The following is a 16916-nucleotide window of genomic DNA, read 5'->3' as shown; positions in this document are numbered from 1 at the left end:
AAATTTTGTTTTAATTATTCATGTACGGTGAGCCAAAATCAAAACCTGCATTAATTCAAAAACGTTCAAAAATTAAATAAAAAAACAAGTTTTTTTAACTGAAAGTAAGGAACGACGTTAAAACTTAAAACGAACAGAAATTATTCCGTATATGAAGGGGCTGTCCCTCCTCAACGCCTCGCTCTTTACGCTAAAGTTTGACTTTCTCACAACTCTATTTTTTTAAACAATAAAAAAACTTTAGCGTAAAGAGCGAGGCGTTGAGGAGGGGACAGCCCCTTCATATACGGAATAATTTCTGTTCGTTTTAAGTTTTAACGTCGTTCCTTACTTTCAGTTAAAAAAACTTGTTTTTTTTATTTAATACCCATAAGAATCCGTAGACAATTTTTCTAGAAAGTATCTGACAAATCTTCCTCCGTCTTTCAGAGTGCCCACGCTTCAGAATCATACTTGAAGACTGTCTTCACTTCCGATTTTTTCAACCATAAAAAAACACCCTGTGCCTTTCTACTATTCTACTATTACTACTATTACTACTATTCTACTATATACTATTCTACTATTGTGCTATTCTACTTATAGCATCTTCACAGCATCCACCATCTTTACTAATAATCCTGCTTAGGCAAGTGATGCTATCCACTCGACTGATCTTCTCGTTACCGAAAATCACCTCTTTATCTTCAGTGACTTAGTGTTCCTAGCATTAATTTTCAAGCCTGTTTTGGCATCCTGAATCCTCAAAGTATTTGAAAAATCATTCATTTTGGATTCTTTGAACCTAGGAAGCTCAAATCATGAGCATAATCTAAGTCTAGGAGAGTTTTACTTTTATATTTTATTTCATGATCTCCCATAGCTTTTGTCGTGTTCCTTAGAACTGATCAAATTAAAATGATCCGTATAAATATGGATAGAATGCAATTCTGCTTAACTCTTGATTCAATATGGAACCAGCTACTAACCTCTTTTCCTTCTTTAACTACAGAAATGTTATTCTGGTACATAGCACTAATCACTTTAACGTATTTCTTTGGTAGACCTAATAAGAATAAGACCTTCACAATGCTCTTCTATCAGCTGAATAAAACACATGCTCATAATCTATAAAACTGAGGACTAAAGGGGCTTGATGACTCGACATATCCTCCGCATCTAAGTAAGACTCCCTCATTCATTATGGACATTGTTCCTTGCCCATGCCGGGGTATAAATATATTCTATATCACCTAATGTCATAGTTTTCACCCCTGGGATACGAGTTTCTGAAGCTCCTAAGAATTACAGTTCAATGCGTCTAAATTTGACAGTCAAAATGTTAGTACGATAGTTGTTTTTTACGTTAATATTTCAAGTTAAAATTTTTATATTACTTAAATCATTGAAATTATTATAGCCTCAGGAAAAGCAGTGGGCTCCAAACCAATGTAGGACAGAGACTAATACATCTTCTCAAGTCTACACGAAGCGCTCAAGCTGGCTTAAAACCGGAGAGCGTGAAGTCTAATGATGAATAATAGTCTGATGAATAATAGCATAATATTTGTAGGTATGAATATATTCTGAATCGGAGGTAATATGCTTAACATTGTCTGTGCATCGCCAAGTGCGATAAACCATGTTGCGACCAAGATGGGCCCAGGATTACACAAAGATTAAACTGGAGTTCCTAGAGACTTTCTAATGTCTGGTTATAAGGTGGCTTAAGCGCTTCCGTAGACTTGAGAAGATATCTTAGTCCCCATCCTGCACTGGTTCTGGGATCATTGGTTTTCCCGAGGCCCTAGTAATTTCAATGATTTAAAGAATATGAAAATTGCAACTTGGAATGTCACAACGTTAAAAAACGAATTATTGTATCGACATTTTGACCGACGAATTAAGAAATTAGGTGATATAGAAATTAGGTGATATATGAACGTAGGTGATATAGAATTTATTTACTCGGGCAGGAAGGATGGGGTGGATAGGAAGGGAGTAGGGCTCATGATGAATCAGGAAGCTGCTATGTCGTTTTTTGGTTGGGAAGGTATAAATAATAGAATGATAGCTGCTCATTTTACGACTGAAACATGCAGGGCATCAGTCATAGTAGTATATGCCCCTGCAGAACGGACTAATGGAGATAATAGTAACTAAGATGAATTTTACTTACAGCTAAAGGAACAAACAGACAGAGCTCCAGGCAGAAACATCGTATTTCTATTAGGAGTTTTTAATGTCCTGGCTGGTAAAAATAGAGATAGATGATATCCTACTCTAAGTAATTTTGTTGTAGGAAAAGAAAACAGTAATGGTTAAAGACTGCAACAATTTTACAGGTATAACAATCTATTAATAATCAATACAGTATTAGGTGATAAAATGGCCCGTAAGTTTATATGGTATTCACGTGATATTAAGACAGCTATCCTTCTTGTTTATGTTACTGTAAACATAAGACTGGCAGGATTGATACAAGACACTAGGGTGTATAGGACTGCTGTTGCTGATGTTAAAGATAAAGATCATCATCTAATAGTGTCGATGGCTAATCTAAAGCTAAATTTTAAGAAGGGTAACTACCGTCTGAGAAGCTCTGACGTTGGTAAACTCCAGGATGAGAGTCTGCGTGAAGCTTTCCAGGAACAGTTGGATAATAAACTTCACCGTTTAAAATTCGACAATGTAGAAGATGGATGGAACAATTTTAGGAAAATAGTTTGTGAAGTCACTGATGGCCTCTTAGGGAAGAAAGTTAGAAAGCAGCTAGGAATATTAGTAAAATTCTTAATGGTTAATGGAGTGGAGGAGGGGCTTGTTCAAGATTTATTTGCGTGATAGATCATATTAAAATTAGTGGAATATAAAGAAACTCGAGAAAGGATGAAAATATGAATTAAGGAGGTGTGAATTGGAGAGCATGGATAAAACTTCTGAAGAACCTAAAGATGCAACCAGATGGCATAATAGTAAAATATTGTACTGGCATGGTAATAATATGAGAGGGAACAATTAATCTGGACTTGACCCAGTTAAAGATAGGAATGGGGCAGAGCCCCATTCAAAGCCATAGTTCCGACAATGGGGAACATTTTTTTCAACGCCTTTCTTGACATTTCCTGGAAATGTCGTCTTGATAACCTATGGCTTAGGGTGTCAAGGAATCTCTTAGGGCCTAAGCGGCTCATGAGATATTGCAGATATGTCATTATGGCAACCTAGATGTACATAGTGTTTATCGATTTAGTTTAGCATCCCCCTTAACCTGTCCTGAAAGTTACAACGAAACGAACTCAGAAATTCTTGATATACTGCAAATACCTCCTTTTGACAACCTGGATGGACGTAGTATCGTTTTATTTAATTCAAAGTGTCAGTCAGTTTAATCCTATATCCTCCCTGAAGATTCCCTTAAACTCTTATAACTTAATACCCTTAGCCGTTCCTGAAATATTGCAGATGCATTTTTTTGACAATCTGGATATATATAGTGTCCCTTGATTTAGTTTAGACTCCCCCTGAGCATTCTCTCAATTTTTTTTTCATACCATTAACTGTTGTTGAGATATTGATGATAAGCCCTTCCAGGCTAGAAGTCGGACAACCTGGTGGTGCATCCAGGTGAACAACCTGGATACACGCATTGTCTATTAATGGAATTCAACAGTCCCGTCAACATTTTGTGAAAGTTTCAACATAATATCATTAGTTGTTCCTGAGGTATTGCAGATACGTCCTTTCAACAATTTTGATATATAGTGTCTTTTGACTTAGTTGGACCCTCCCTTAACTTGCCCTGAAACTTGTTACTTAATGCCCTTAGCTGTTTCTGAACTAGGCCTATTGCAGATATTCCCTTTTCTCAACCTGAATGTACATAATGTCTTTTGATTTTGTTCAACACATCGCTCAACATTCCCAGAATACTCTACCTTACTCTTAGTCTTTTTAGAAACCCAGGATTGAAAATACCCTCCTTCTCAATTCTTAAACCTATATATGAACCAAGGGGAACTACTGTAATTTACATCCCTTCCCTTAACTAAGGCAAGTCCTCCTAAAATATCAAGAGAGGGCTCATTCAAACAAAAGTTAAAAGATCTAATTCCCTTCTTAGGTAGGAAGAGCTTCCAATCAGAAAAAAGGGCATGGAAGGGCATGCCTATGAAAATAAAGAGTGATATTAAAACACAAAATGAAGAGAAATTATTCTGTGCACTGAGACTGCGCTGCGTTTATCTAATTATATTTAAAAGAATAGAATTACAGTTGGTTTGAATGGTAATCGTTCTGTAAAATACTTTCAATCACCACCTGGCTAATTTTAAGCGCTCTATAGTGCTTTCAACTAAGCACTAGGGTAAATATCTACCAAATCATATTATTGACTTACGCATAAAGTGAATATACCACTTGATGCCTTTTTTTATGCTGATTACGAATATAATAATCATTTCTATCGGAAATGGATTTCAGCCCCCCCTATATATGCCAATTCAGGGTATATATTTCTACATTAGACGGGGTGGGGGTAAAGTTTAAACTTACCTCCCATTTAGATCAGAAACAAAATTTGCCCCCCCCTAATGTAGAAATATATACCCTGAATTGGCATATATAGGGGGGGGGGCTGAAATTCATTTTCGATAGAAATGTTTATTATATTTGTAATCAGCATAAAAAAAGGTATCGAGTGGTATATTCACTTTATGCGTAAGTCAATAATATGATTTGGTAGATATTTACCAGCACTAGTTAGAATTTAGCGTAAAGACCGACGGCTTGAGGGAGGCAATATTTCCCTCCCTAATTTACGTTATAGTTTTTATTCATTTGTAGCTGTTATGTGGGTGTTTGATTTCATCACCAAAATTAAAAAATTGATTAAACCCAAGAAGGTAATTGTTGGGCTATTGTGTTGCTCCCACTGTATTGTCTACATAATTACTCCGACAATAGACGACCAAAGATCAACAATCGCAGCGTGTGATTTTTTTATATGAAAATATGTACTTCAAAAACACGAGAGAAGCTCATTTTTATGCATTCAATATCTAACTTCTCCAGCAATATTTCAGTGAATTTTTTTATGCTATTCTGAAGTTGGTTCAGGATTCTATTGTAAGAGGTCATGAAAAGGAAAAGGTTTGATAAATGTTACTTTGGAAGAAACAAGAGTTATTTATTTTTTAAGCCAACATCGGTGATAGTCAGAAAATTCTAAAGGTTTTTAGGGATAAGTGAATGCTCAGACGGCAATGCAGAATCTGTACTCTGCAAGAATTAGATATTACTGAATGTATTACGTGTTTGATTTGTATCTGCCATATTGTCTTTCCCAAGTTTTGAAACCACTTATACCTTTGTAGGTCACTAATCATTTGTTCCAAGACCCTGCTAAGAAGTTCGGACTCGATCTAGCAGCAATCAATATGCAGAGAGGTAGAGATCATGGAGTCCCTGGCTTCAATTTTTATAGAGATTTTTGTGGGCTACCTAAAGCCCAAACATGGTATGATTTCATTGGTGTCTTCTCCAACGAAACTTTGTACAAATACATGTCAATTTATAAGTAAGTAATTATTTTTGATTTTATTTTTACTTAACACGAATACTACTGAGAAGAATATTCTATTTTTGTGACAGTACTCTACTGTAATGAGAATACAACTAGTTCTCCATAAATCTCGGTTTTCAGAAGTAACTAATAATCTCCAATATACCTGAATGACAGATTTTGATTGGAAAATGAACGAGACCTGAAATTTGGTCGAGGGACTAGAAAGGGACTAGTTGCACAATAGATTAAGCAACAACTCGTTTTTCGAATGAAATTTCGGGTATGTGGCTTATAAAAGTGTAGTCTCGATTTGTGAATACTACTTCAGGATATGTATTGTTTAATTTGTTTAATGCAAAATGTAAACTTAGGCAAATCTATTCTTCTTTTTCTACGGGTCTTAAACCCCCATAAGTCTAACTTTTCATGAATTTTTTTATTAACTGTGTCTATCATCTATGGCAAACTGCTGGAAAAACATGAATGTCACACAGGACATGTACATTCCAGTAAAGGGAAGTCCAAATAGGTAAAAATCTTAAGCTACACATTTTTGTGCATTCAACATTACTAAGGAGTTTAATTACTTTGCCTCTCCAATTTTCCATCTTTGTTCTACCTTTAATTTGTTCTTTAGAAATTTCTTTCTGAAAAATGAGATTTCGTTATGTGAACTTTCAAGCTGGAAGTAGAAAAATTGGATACTAGTTGTTACAGGATACCCATGAGCTTACTTTTTAATTTCACAGTGTATATTCTTTCGTACTACATTTATTGTAAAAAAAAGGTATGTTTCAGACTAAGTTATAAAATTAGATGTAGATAAATAAGTTCAATGTAAGCTACAAAGGGTACTGAGACTTTATCCTACAAAGTTGCTTTCAAAAGTAAGAGGAAAGTTCATTTTTCAAAGCGCACGATGGCACAGAACTGTAAGAAGACGTCAAATTAAATAAGCAGCTATAAAAATCTCATGTTTGTAAACCTTTGTTTTTATTACTATTATCCATTTTTTTTAATTTAGTGTTTTCCTTTACGGCTTAAATTTTCAGCTAAGTCTGCTTTGTTCTATAAATTGAGGGAGAAGGAAGAAGGGTCGAACTATTCATAATAATGATGAAGTTAACTCATTTTAAGCATTGATATTTTTAATAGTGTCTTGTGCGAAACAAGGCACTCTCGAGTTTTTGAAACTATCTATATTATCAGGTGGAGATATAAATTCACCTGTAGATCGTCGCCAACCTTTACCTTTATATAGTGCATTTTACACTATTTTTTTTTATTTGCTTGCTCTTCGTTATTTTCCTTTGTTTGTCGTTTTTTTCTTTTTTGGGGAGGGGGGTTAGCGTGGTTTTTATTGTCTTTTTTTAAGTCGTATGAATGAAACTATTGAATTGCATTAGTAGGAGATCCAGAAGGAGAAAGACTTCGATTTCTGCCTGAAAAAAATTATTAATTTGAAGGACAGGTTTACGGTAACCCGCTTTATATTCAGGCTGACTCAGAATATAGGATTCAAACGCACAAAAAGTAAATGAAATCTTCTGGAATAAAGATTGAGGGGGCTGTTACCCCCGCTCTCTTTGTAACAATTAAAACCCCAACCCTAATGCTTCTTGAAAGAATGCTCTAGTACAAGAACAGTGTGAAAAAAGGTTTCATTCTTACTACTCGTCGGAAGTAGAAGAACTTAATTATTCGCAATTGTTTTAAACAATACAGTTTACATTTTGAATATTTTTAAGACCGACTGGTAAATTTAACACTTGCATTTACCAACTGGCTATATTTTATATGCTCTAAAATGCTATCAGCTAAACGCTACTTAAACTTTAACCTAAATGGAGGGGAGGGGTGTTAATTTACCTTTACATGAAGGGTAATTTTTATTTTTTTAAAGTGTCAGTGTTGCTTGTTACTTTCATTTGAAAAAAAAACTTGTTTTTCTATTTAATATCTTCCGTCACCACTTCAAATTTAAAATTATATGTGAAGCAGTCTTCTTTGCTAGGTCAAGGTTTCTTCTGCAAGATTCTTGGTTTCATATTCAGTCTGTGGTAATATAGTTGCAATAGCTATCGATAGTTTATAACGTATTTTATTTCTCTATAATGTCGATCTAAGGTTTTCCATTATTGAGAGATAGCAGCCATCAAATTTTCAGAAAAAGCCATGACTTGTTGAAAGAAGGTTTCTTCTTTTTTATGTCAACGGAATCCAAGTAAAATTTTTAAATTGACCTACTAACTTCTAAAATATAATTTATGAAGAAAAATGTAAAAAAACAAAGCGAAAAAAAATACCTAGTGTCAAAAAGCAAAGGAATAATAGGATGTCCTAGCTACCTGTCTTCGTGGAACGATAGTATGTTGTGCATCTTGTTCTCTCAGTGGCCTGCCACTCGAAATAATACAATTTAGAATATTGAAACCATCAAAACTATCTATTGGTTACCAGATATTTTGAAACCATCCTTGATTTTTAAGAAGTGGACCAACAATTTTCACTAGAAAATAGTCTGTATTAAAGCTACTAGTTTTGATGGCAAAATTGCATTAGTACATTGTATGCAATATCTTCATAAATTAAACTATTTCCTTAAAGTCATTTTATCAAGACCTGCGTCTTTACATTGTAATGGCACACAGTAAATTGTTTTATAGACATCCGGATGATATTGATTTATGGTCTGGTGGTGTCAGTGAACTTTCAGCTCCTGGAAAACTTGTCGGACCTACTTTTTCCTGCATTATAGCAGAGCAGTTCCATGCAGCTCGGTATGGTGACCGATTTTGGTATGAGAATCCAGGTCAGCCAGGCTCTTTCACATTAGGTAAGGAATTACATAACTGTTTGTACTAGAATTGAATAGAAAAAAATTAATGGTAGAATTATTTTTATGCTAAAATGCAATGGAAAAAAGATCATGTCTTCTCGAGTCAAAATCCCTGAAAGTTTTCTTTCACACTAAAATTAAGTTAATACTACTAGAACAATAATTATTCAAGGTAGAATTTGAACTGCTTCTCCTCAAAATTTATAATATTTTTTTAAATATTATTCAAGGTAGAAAAGGTCTATTTCTCATATTAAGGACCTTATCTGAGTAACTTGTCCAAAAATTATTCTCAATGACAAATCAGCACTCTCTAGATAGTTCAATTGGCTAGAAAAAAAAAGTTCTGATGTCGAAGGTCTGCCTGCTTCCCGAAAAAAAAAAAACTGTCAGGACACCAGTTTTTGAAGAACACACAAATCCTCGCTAGATTTCGATTTTAAAATTTCTTAAAAATCTTACTAGTTCAAAACTCTCCAATTTTTTCACTTTTTATTTCAAGACTGGTTAAGCAGTTGAAAATTGTTGGTTATATTTTAAGTCGTAAAAATCCACGTTGATGATAAAGAAGAAGCTTTCCCATGAATAGGTTTTGTACCATCAATTTCTCTTTGAAAGAAGAATACTTATTGATAAAGTGACCGTAAAATCGCTTATCGAGAATCGTGATTGACAAAACGCTGTTTCTTTGATATTGTACACTTTGAATTGTCTATTTAATGGTCTATTTCTTGTATTAAGGACCTTATCTGAGTAATTAAATCTAAAAAAATTATTATCAATCATAGTTCAGCACTTTGTAGGTAGTTCAGTTGGCTATAAAGAAGAAAAACAACTAATTGTCAAAATGCCAAAAAATGGTTGACTTTTAAAACATATTCTTTTATCCAAAACGAAAGTGTAATTCTTGCTTTTTAATGATTTGGCAGCGAGAGAGATTCATGTAGTGACTCTTTGTAGACTTTTGCAGGGATGCCTTTGCTCCATAAAATGTTGGACAGATCAGCAAAATTAGAACAAAACATATTAGTACCTCTTAATGTATAAATTTATGTACGTTACACTAAGTTAAAGCGAAACTGTGCAGTTAAACATTGTAGTTTCAGCAAATTTGTTTTGTTTAAATTTACAAGGAAAAGCTGCTTTCAATCTAAAAAACCGAATTTTTTCTCTAATTCAAACCTAAGAAAAACTAATAAGTAGCAATACCAAAAAGAAAAAAAAAAAAAAAAAAAAAAAAAAAAAAAAATGAGAATTTAGGAAATGGGCCCAAGAGAAATTTTGATGTTTTTTTTAAGGAAATATAGCCGAAACTTTTGGGGAAAATACCACCCACCAATGGTCAGAAAAAGAGACTCTTTGGAGAAAGCCTTTTTGGGGTTTAGGTATTTGTCCACCCAATTTCTAGTGAATCTCAGCACTTTCGACTTTTTTGTCACTTCCCCAGCAATATACCATAGGGGCTACCAATATCAGGCGGCTAATATTGGGAAACCCCATCAAAAATACTACAGTGTCAACTTGCGTGCACTATGCTAAGGTCTTCTCCCTTTCGTAACATCGCTGCCTTGATGTTGCCAAGTGACTGTTCAGGGACCTAATCCCTGAACAGTCGCTTAATAGCCTGTGTGCATCTTCGAGATTATAGCCATGTACTTGGACTGTATGATTGGAGGGTCTCTGAATCCCCCTAGAACCTGTCCTAATCGCAAAAATACCGTCTCTTGATTGATATCGAGGCAATAATTTCATTTTGTTCTTATCATAACGTAGAAACAAGTTTTTAATGAATATAGGGATAAGAATCTACTTCGTATTTTACAATAAAACAAGCACATTTCTTATTTTCAGCGGACAAAATTTTGCTGTTAAAATGCTTTACAGATTTTCCTCGGAGAAAAAGAACATTCACAAATGGATTTTTTTATAAAGACAAACGATTAAGTACGTTTAAAGACAAAAAAAACTCTTAAAATGACCTAGGCATACATCTGTTTAATATGTCTATATTTATGTTTAATATGTCTATATATACAGGATGGGATTCAGACCTAAAGGAAACTAAAAATTATACATATTGCCAACTCTTATAATTGAAAATCTTCCTCCCCCAGCCCTGCTGTTTTTATAAAAAATATTATTCGTTAATTATCACACAAAACTACAGATTATCAAAAATTTTAGCTGACTATTTCAAATTTTTTCAAAAAAAAATTTGTTTTTAAGCGAGCAATCCGAAAATTTTTGTTCTTAAGCTGAGAACTATGTAACAAAATACAGCTGTATTATTTATAAATTAATTAAAAAAAGCTTTTTCCACAAAATAATTTTTTCAAAAAAAAGTACAGAAATCCATTAAACCAAAAATGAACAAAAAAAGAATCATATAATCTACCAAGCATACAACTTCCACAAATCAATATCAATAAATAAATGAAACCCAAAACAAACAGAAATTAAAATAAATAACAGAGTCAGACTCAAAAACGGGCAGATATTAGTATGAGTAGGGTTCTAAACCCCTATGCTTTCTAAAAGTCAGATTATAATTTGTACTTTACTGAAAAAAATTCAAATAAATTTACTGAAAAAATGTGCATTGCCAGTTTAATATACATATGCTGATATTTATTCCTTAAAATATTAACTAATTTTTCATTTATTAAAGTTATATAAGTGAAAACATTTAAAAGAATTTTTTGTACTAATCCTAAATTAATCAAATAATGCATAAGAATTTCCCCATTTAAACTATCGAAAGCCCCCTTTAAGTCCAAAAAGGCCACAAACAACTTATCCTCTTTTTTCCTGGTATATTTCCTAATTAGACTGGTTAAAATAAAAATTTCACCTATAGTACTATAATTTTCGTGAAATCCTGCATGTATTTCAATAACTTTCTGTTAGTTTTCTATCCACTTATCTACTCTATTCCCCAGCACTTTTGTGAAAACCTTGCTTACACCATTGCCCAAACTGATCATACGGTCATTCCTGAGATCCATTCTATCCCCTTTTTTATATAACGCTATGGTGAGAGATGTATTCCATTGCTCTGGCCATTGGGGGTTGTTGATAATGAACGAAAATTTTAAGCGATGATTTGGGTAACCCATACTTTTGCCCATTTCCATACATGCATTGGGATTCCATCTAAACCAGGAGCTGAATTACCTTTCATTTTTTCATGGTCTCAACTATTTCATCCTCGGTGACAGATTTTAACAATTTGTAGTCCTCTTCCTTCATCGGTCTTTCTATAATTTCGTCCTCAAACATGTCCCCACTCATTAAATTCCCATCGGATGTGTAGCTCCTGATTTCTTCTAATTCTTTATTTTCTAAGCAGTCCGACCATCTTGTTGCCTCGATTGCACCTTTTTCTTCGTTTGTATTCCCAGTTGATTCTTTAACAAGCACTGATAGGAAATATGTATTCCCAGTTGACTCTCTTAAGTTGCACGTATAGGAAAGTGATCGGACTCTACACAGTTTATATAATTATCCAGTAAGCTTATCGCAGATCATTTCTGGTCTTCGTTCTCGGTGCAAACAAAAAGCTCCTCCCACTTCTTCGTGCAGTTATGGATCAGTTTGTTTGCGTCTATCAATGAGAAATGGTTACTAAGTGCATTATTCGTAATAGCGGGTTTCCACTTGTTTCCAATTGTTTCGCGTCTGACTTGTCTACCCGTGAAAAGATCTGATGCCACCTGAGTTTCTACGTTCTCTGGAGCACTCGCACCCCGGTCCGGGTTTTTATAATGGGTGAGATAGGGAATGATCATACTGGATAATTATATAAACTGTGGGACTCTATGACCATTGATACACCAAAATCTACCACCCTTTCACTCAAAGACAGACTAGTTAAAATGTAATCAATTATGCTTGGAGAAGGCCCCGAAAAATAATTAAACTCGCCCAGATTCTTATCATTTCCAAATCTACCCTTTAATATCATTAAATATTCATACCCGCAAAATTCTAACAAATTTTTACCTCAGTTATTTCTACGACGGGTGTGGCCCCTACTTGTCCTCTGTGAGAGAGTTGTAACAATATCTTCTAAATTAAGAAAGGATATATCATCGTGAACAGAACCCTAAACCGGTAAAATTTCTACACACGTCCCTGTATAAGTATTAAAGTCCCCCAGAAAACAAAACTATTATTCGGAAACTTCCTTGAAAAACTGTTCTAAAATTGACCATGTATCCTCTTCTAAAAAAGAGTTTATTACTGGGGGAATATAAACAGCACAAAAAATAATCGAAATGTCAGCAAAACACACTCTAAGCCAAACCAAGTTACAATATTTACTTTTGTGCCTATATAGCTTAGTATTTGCACTAAATTTTTAGGAAACTAGCATTGCTACACCGCTATATATTTTTTCATTTTCAGATTGTTTTCTATGCACTCTGTAATACTCGTATCCCTTAAACACTTTTTGTTCTTTTAGCCATGTTTCAACTAATTATGCCAAGTCAATATTTCTTTTTTTTGCTAATAAATGTTGCCATTTTTCACTGCTTATCCTTTGGATGTTCCTATGCTCTATTTTGAAGTTCTTTTTATATCCATGGACCAAATTATCCTATGCATCTACTGCCAAACGACTGCCAGAACCCAATCCCCAAGTCTGTACTTTTGTCACTGACCCAGGTGGCTGATCGTATTGCATATAATTATCATATTCCCCTTTCAATCCTTTTTTTAATTTTCAATCACTGCCTCCACCTCCTCATATTGACATAGTCTTTTTCAGGGAAAAAGACTGACCCCCTTCTTATGTTTAACAACCATCCCTTCCATAAAAACCTTAGATACCCCCTGGGCATAACCTACAACCCTTTCCCCTAATCTCTGCGGTTTGTTTCAACCCCAAAAGCATTGTTATATGATATTTAGACTGTTTTGAATAGAATGGCTATCTCAAAATTTCTATTAGACGCATTTCGGGACAAAACGACGTGTGTGTGGGTGTGGGGGGATAGCTGCCCTCTGATCACTTTGACTCTTAAAACAAGCCAATTAATGAGGGCACTAGCTCTCTTAATTTCCAATTGAATCAGCCCTTTTTGAAGTTTTTTTTTTGTTGCCCTCCAATCACTTTCGACTATTAAAAATTACACAAGCCCTTTCAATATCCAATTGAATGAGTCCTTTTTGAAGTTTCTACGACAACGCTTTCTATATAAAAAAACCTTATATGCCCCCAGGGCATAGGTTACAACCCTTACCCTGAGGGGTGTGGGGGTTTTGTCATCCTCAAAGACATAATTTCCAGAATTTTCAACAACGTTGAACAAAATGGTTATCTCAAAATATTGATTGGATGTGTTTGGAGAAATGGTGGGCGTGAGAGGGGTTAGTTGCCCCCCCAATCACTTTCCACTATTAAAAAGGACACTCGCCCTTTCAATTTCCAATCAAATGAGCCCTTTTTAAAGTTTTCTACGACAACACTTTCTATAAAACTTTAGGTGCCCCCAGGGTATTATTTGCAACCCTTGCCCTGAGGGCTGTGGGGGGTTGTCATCCTGGACGACCTAATTTACGGACATTCCACCTACGTTGAACCAACTGAATATCTCCAAAGGTTTATTGGATGCGTTTGGGGACATGGTGGGCGTAAGAGGGGGGTTGGTTGCCCTCCAATCACTTTCAACAATTAAAAAGGGCACTAGCCATTTCAATTTCCAATCAAATGAGCCCTTTTTGAAGTTTCTACGACAACATTTTTTATAAAAACGTTATATGCTGCCAGGGCAAAACTTACAAACCTTGCCCTGAGGGCCGTGGCGGGTTTCTCATTCTCAAAGACCTAATTTCGAGAACTTTCAACTGCGTTGAACAAAATTGCTATCTCAAAATTTTGATTGGATGTGTTTGGGGAAATGGTGGGCGTGAGACGGGAGTTAGTTGCCTTCCAATCACTTTCGACTATTGAAAAGGGCACTAGCCCTTGGAATTTTCAATTAAATGAGCCTTTTTTGAAATTTCTACGACAACACTTTCAATAAAAACCTTATATGCCTCCAGGGCATAACTTACAAGCCTTACCCTGCGGGCTGTGGGGGGAGCGTCCTTCTCAGAGACATAATTTCCAGATCTTTCAACTACGTTGAACAAAATCGCTGTCTCAAAATTTTGATTGCCTGTGTTTGGCGAAATGGTGTGTGTGAGAGGGGGGTTATTTGCCCTCTAATTACTTTCAACTATTAAAAAGGACAATATCCCTTTCAATTTTCAATCGAATGAGCCCTTTTTGAAGTTTCTACAACAACTTCTTAACACGAAGTGCCCTGGTCTAAAGAAATAAATAAATAGTACATTGTGCCAACATCTTTCTTTACTGAGGCAGCGCTATTGCGCTGCCTATGATATAAAATAATTTATTTTCAAAGGCATTTAAAAAAATAATATGTTTCGAAGATAAGTAGCATAACTAATAGAATTTAGCCTATCCATACCACAGAACTAACATCTATAATACGGACCAAGAGTTTGATCTTTGAGAGGGAAGAGCAGAAGTCCATGCTATTCAAAGAGTTTCTGTGAAATCCAATTTCGAACTGGAACATCGGATAAGTCAGTCATCAAATAAGTCATCAATTAAAATTTATTAAGATATCGTATATAAAATTAAGATATCGTAGTATCTCAGCCTTGTGTCCAAACCTCCTAGTGAGAATATTTTTTTTAAACAGTTGTCACTGGTATGACTTCGTCTGAGTGATCAAAATAAATGGATATGAACAATTATGAGCGCTATTGCGCTGCCTAAGATAATGCAGTGTAAGCTATCCAGAGTTATATTCTTGAAAACATTGAACTACCTTTGCTCTTTGCTCTTAAGTCCTCTCTTCTGATAGAATGGCAAACCTCTGGGCATATTTCTTTTAGTGAATGTTTTAGTAGTAGGACTTGCAGTAGGCTACTTCTGTGGGACGAAAGTTTACCTCGGCAAATGAAATTCTTATTAGAGCCAAGTTTAACCATTCAATGTGACGTTTCATGTGTATTATTTTTACTATCCTTTCTAATTGTTTGTCATGAACTCTTCAGTCTTGTTCCTTTCATCCATTAATTTTTAAAACTTTTCCACAAAACAAGTTTTTTTAAAGAAAAGTAAAGAGCTCCATTAAACTAAATATGAACGGAAATAAAGTAAAATAATCTTTCAAGCGTAAAACTACCACAAATCACCGTCAATAAATAAATGAAACCTAAAACGAACAGAAACTACAACCGAGTCAAACTCAAAACGAGTAAAAATTAACATGGGTAGTGCTGAAAACCCCCTGCCTTCTCAATACCAGAACATAATTTGCACTTTACTGAAAACAAAATATATTTAAATATTTTTAATTTTTTGACTTTAATAAATCAATAATTCTTGAAACTCTAAGGAATAAATATTAGTGTATGTATATTAAACTGACAATCCACGGTCATTTTTTTCAGTAACGTGCAAATTATGTTCTGGTCTTGAGATGGCATGGGTGTTGTCAGCACTACTCATGTTAATATTTGCTCGTTTTGAGTTTGAATTGGTTATTTATTGTAATTTCTGTTCGTTTCGGATTTCATTTATTTATTAGTGGTGATTTGTGGTAGTTTTATGCTTGGAAGATTACCTGACTATATTTCTACTCGCTTTGGCTAAATAGAGCCCTTTACTTTTCTTTGAAAAACTCGTTTTGTATAAAAAGTTTTTTTTAATCAATTTCTGTTCGTTTTTTATTGACATAGTCTTTTTCGTGCGTACAAAATATTTTATATCTTTACGGTTTTCAAACAGTTCCTGGTAACGAACTTTAAGTAAGGAGCGACCTGGCTCAATAGTACCCAAAACTCTAAAAAACTGAATTTTAATGCCGGTATATATACCAAAAGAATCGAATTTTTATGCTGATTTCGAATATTTAAGTTTCATTAAGTTTAGTCTTACCCATCAAAAGTTACAAGCCTGAAAAAATTGCCTTATTTTCGAAAAAAGGCGGAAACACCAACTAAAAGTGATAAAATCTTAATGAAAATCACACCATCAGATTCAGCGTATTAGAAAACCCTACTGTAGAGGTTTCAAGGTCCTATCTTAAACATTGTGGAATTTTGTATTTTTTGCCAGAAGAAAGATCACGGACGCGTTTTTATTTGTTTGTTTTTTTGTTTTTTTCCCCATGGGTGATCGTATCAATCCAGTGGTTCTAGAATTTCCCGTGAGAGTTCATTCGAGCTGAAATAAAAGTTCTAGTGCCCTTTTTAAGTGACCAAAAAACTGGAGGGCAGCTAGCCCCCTCCCACGCCCATTTTCCCCTAAAGTCACCTGATCAAAATTTTGAGATAGTCATTTTGTTCAGCATAGTCGAACATCTAATAAATATGTCTTTGAGGATGACTTAATCCCGCACAGCCACCGGGGAAAGGGATGCAAGTTATGAACTTTGCACATTGTTTAGACATTTTCAGGAGTTTTTTTTCTGGTGGGGGGGGGGAGGTCGGAGAAGAGAGTTACGTGGG

The 16916-nt window shown here is 34.7% G+C and overlaps 1 protein-coding gene across 1 annotated transcript in view; it reads left to right on the top strand.

Moving 5' to 3' along the window:
- Nucleotides 1-16916, top strand: part of LOC148943530 (salivary peroxidase/catechol oxidase-like) — a 171675-nt gene that overhangs the window by 111138 nt on the left and 43621 nt on the right. The window contains exons 11-12 of the mRNA XM_089101013.1: nt 5355-5557; nt 8212-8381. Of these exons, the coding sequence (XP_088957139.1) occupies nt 5355-5557; nt 8212-8381 (373 nt within the window). The remainder of the gene's footprint in view (nt 1-5354; nt 5558-8211; nt 8382-16916) is intronic.

The sequence above is a fragment of the Artemia sp. Qi Xiang Cuo genome, chromosome 15, assembly GCF_049724085.1.
Source record: "Artemia sp. Qi Xiang Cuo chromosome 15, ASM4972408v1, whole genome shotgun sequence".
Classification (NCBI taxonomy): Eukaryota; Metazoa; Arthropoda; class Branchiopoda; order Anostraca; family Artemiidae; genus Artemia; species Artemia sp. Qi Xiang Cuo.
Note: the sequence above shows the minus strand (reverse complement) of the source record. Positions and strands in the feature narration are given on the sequence as shown.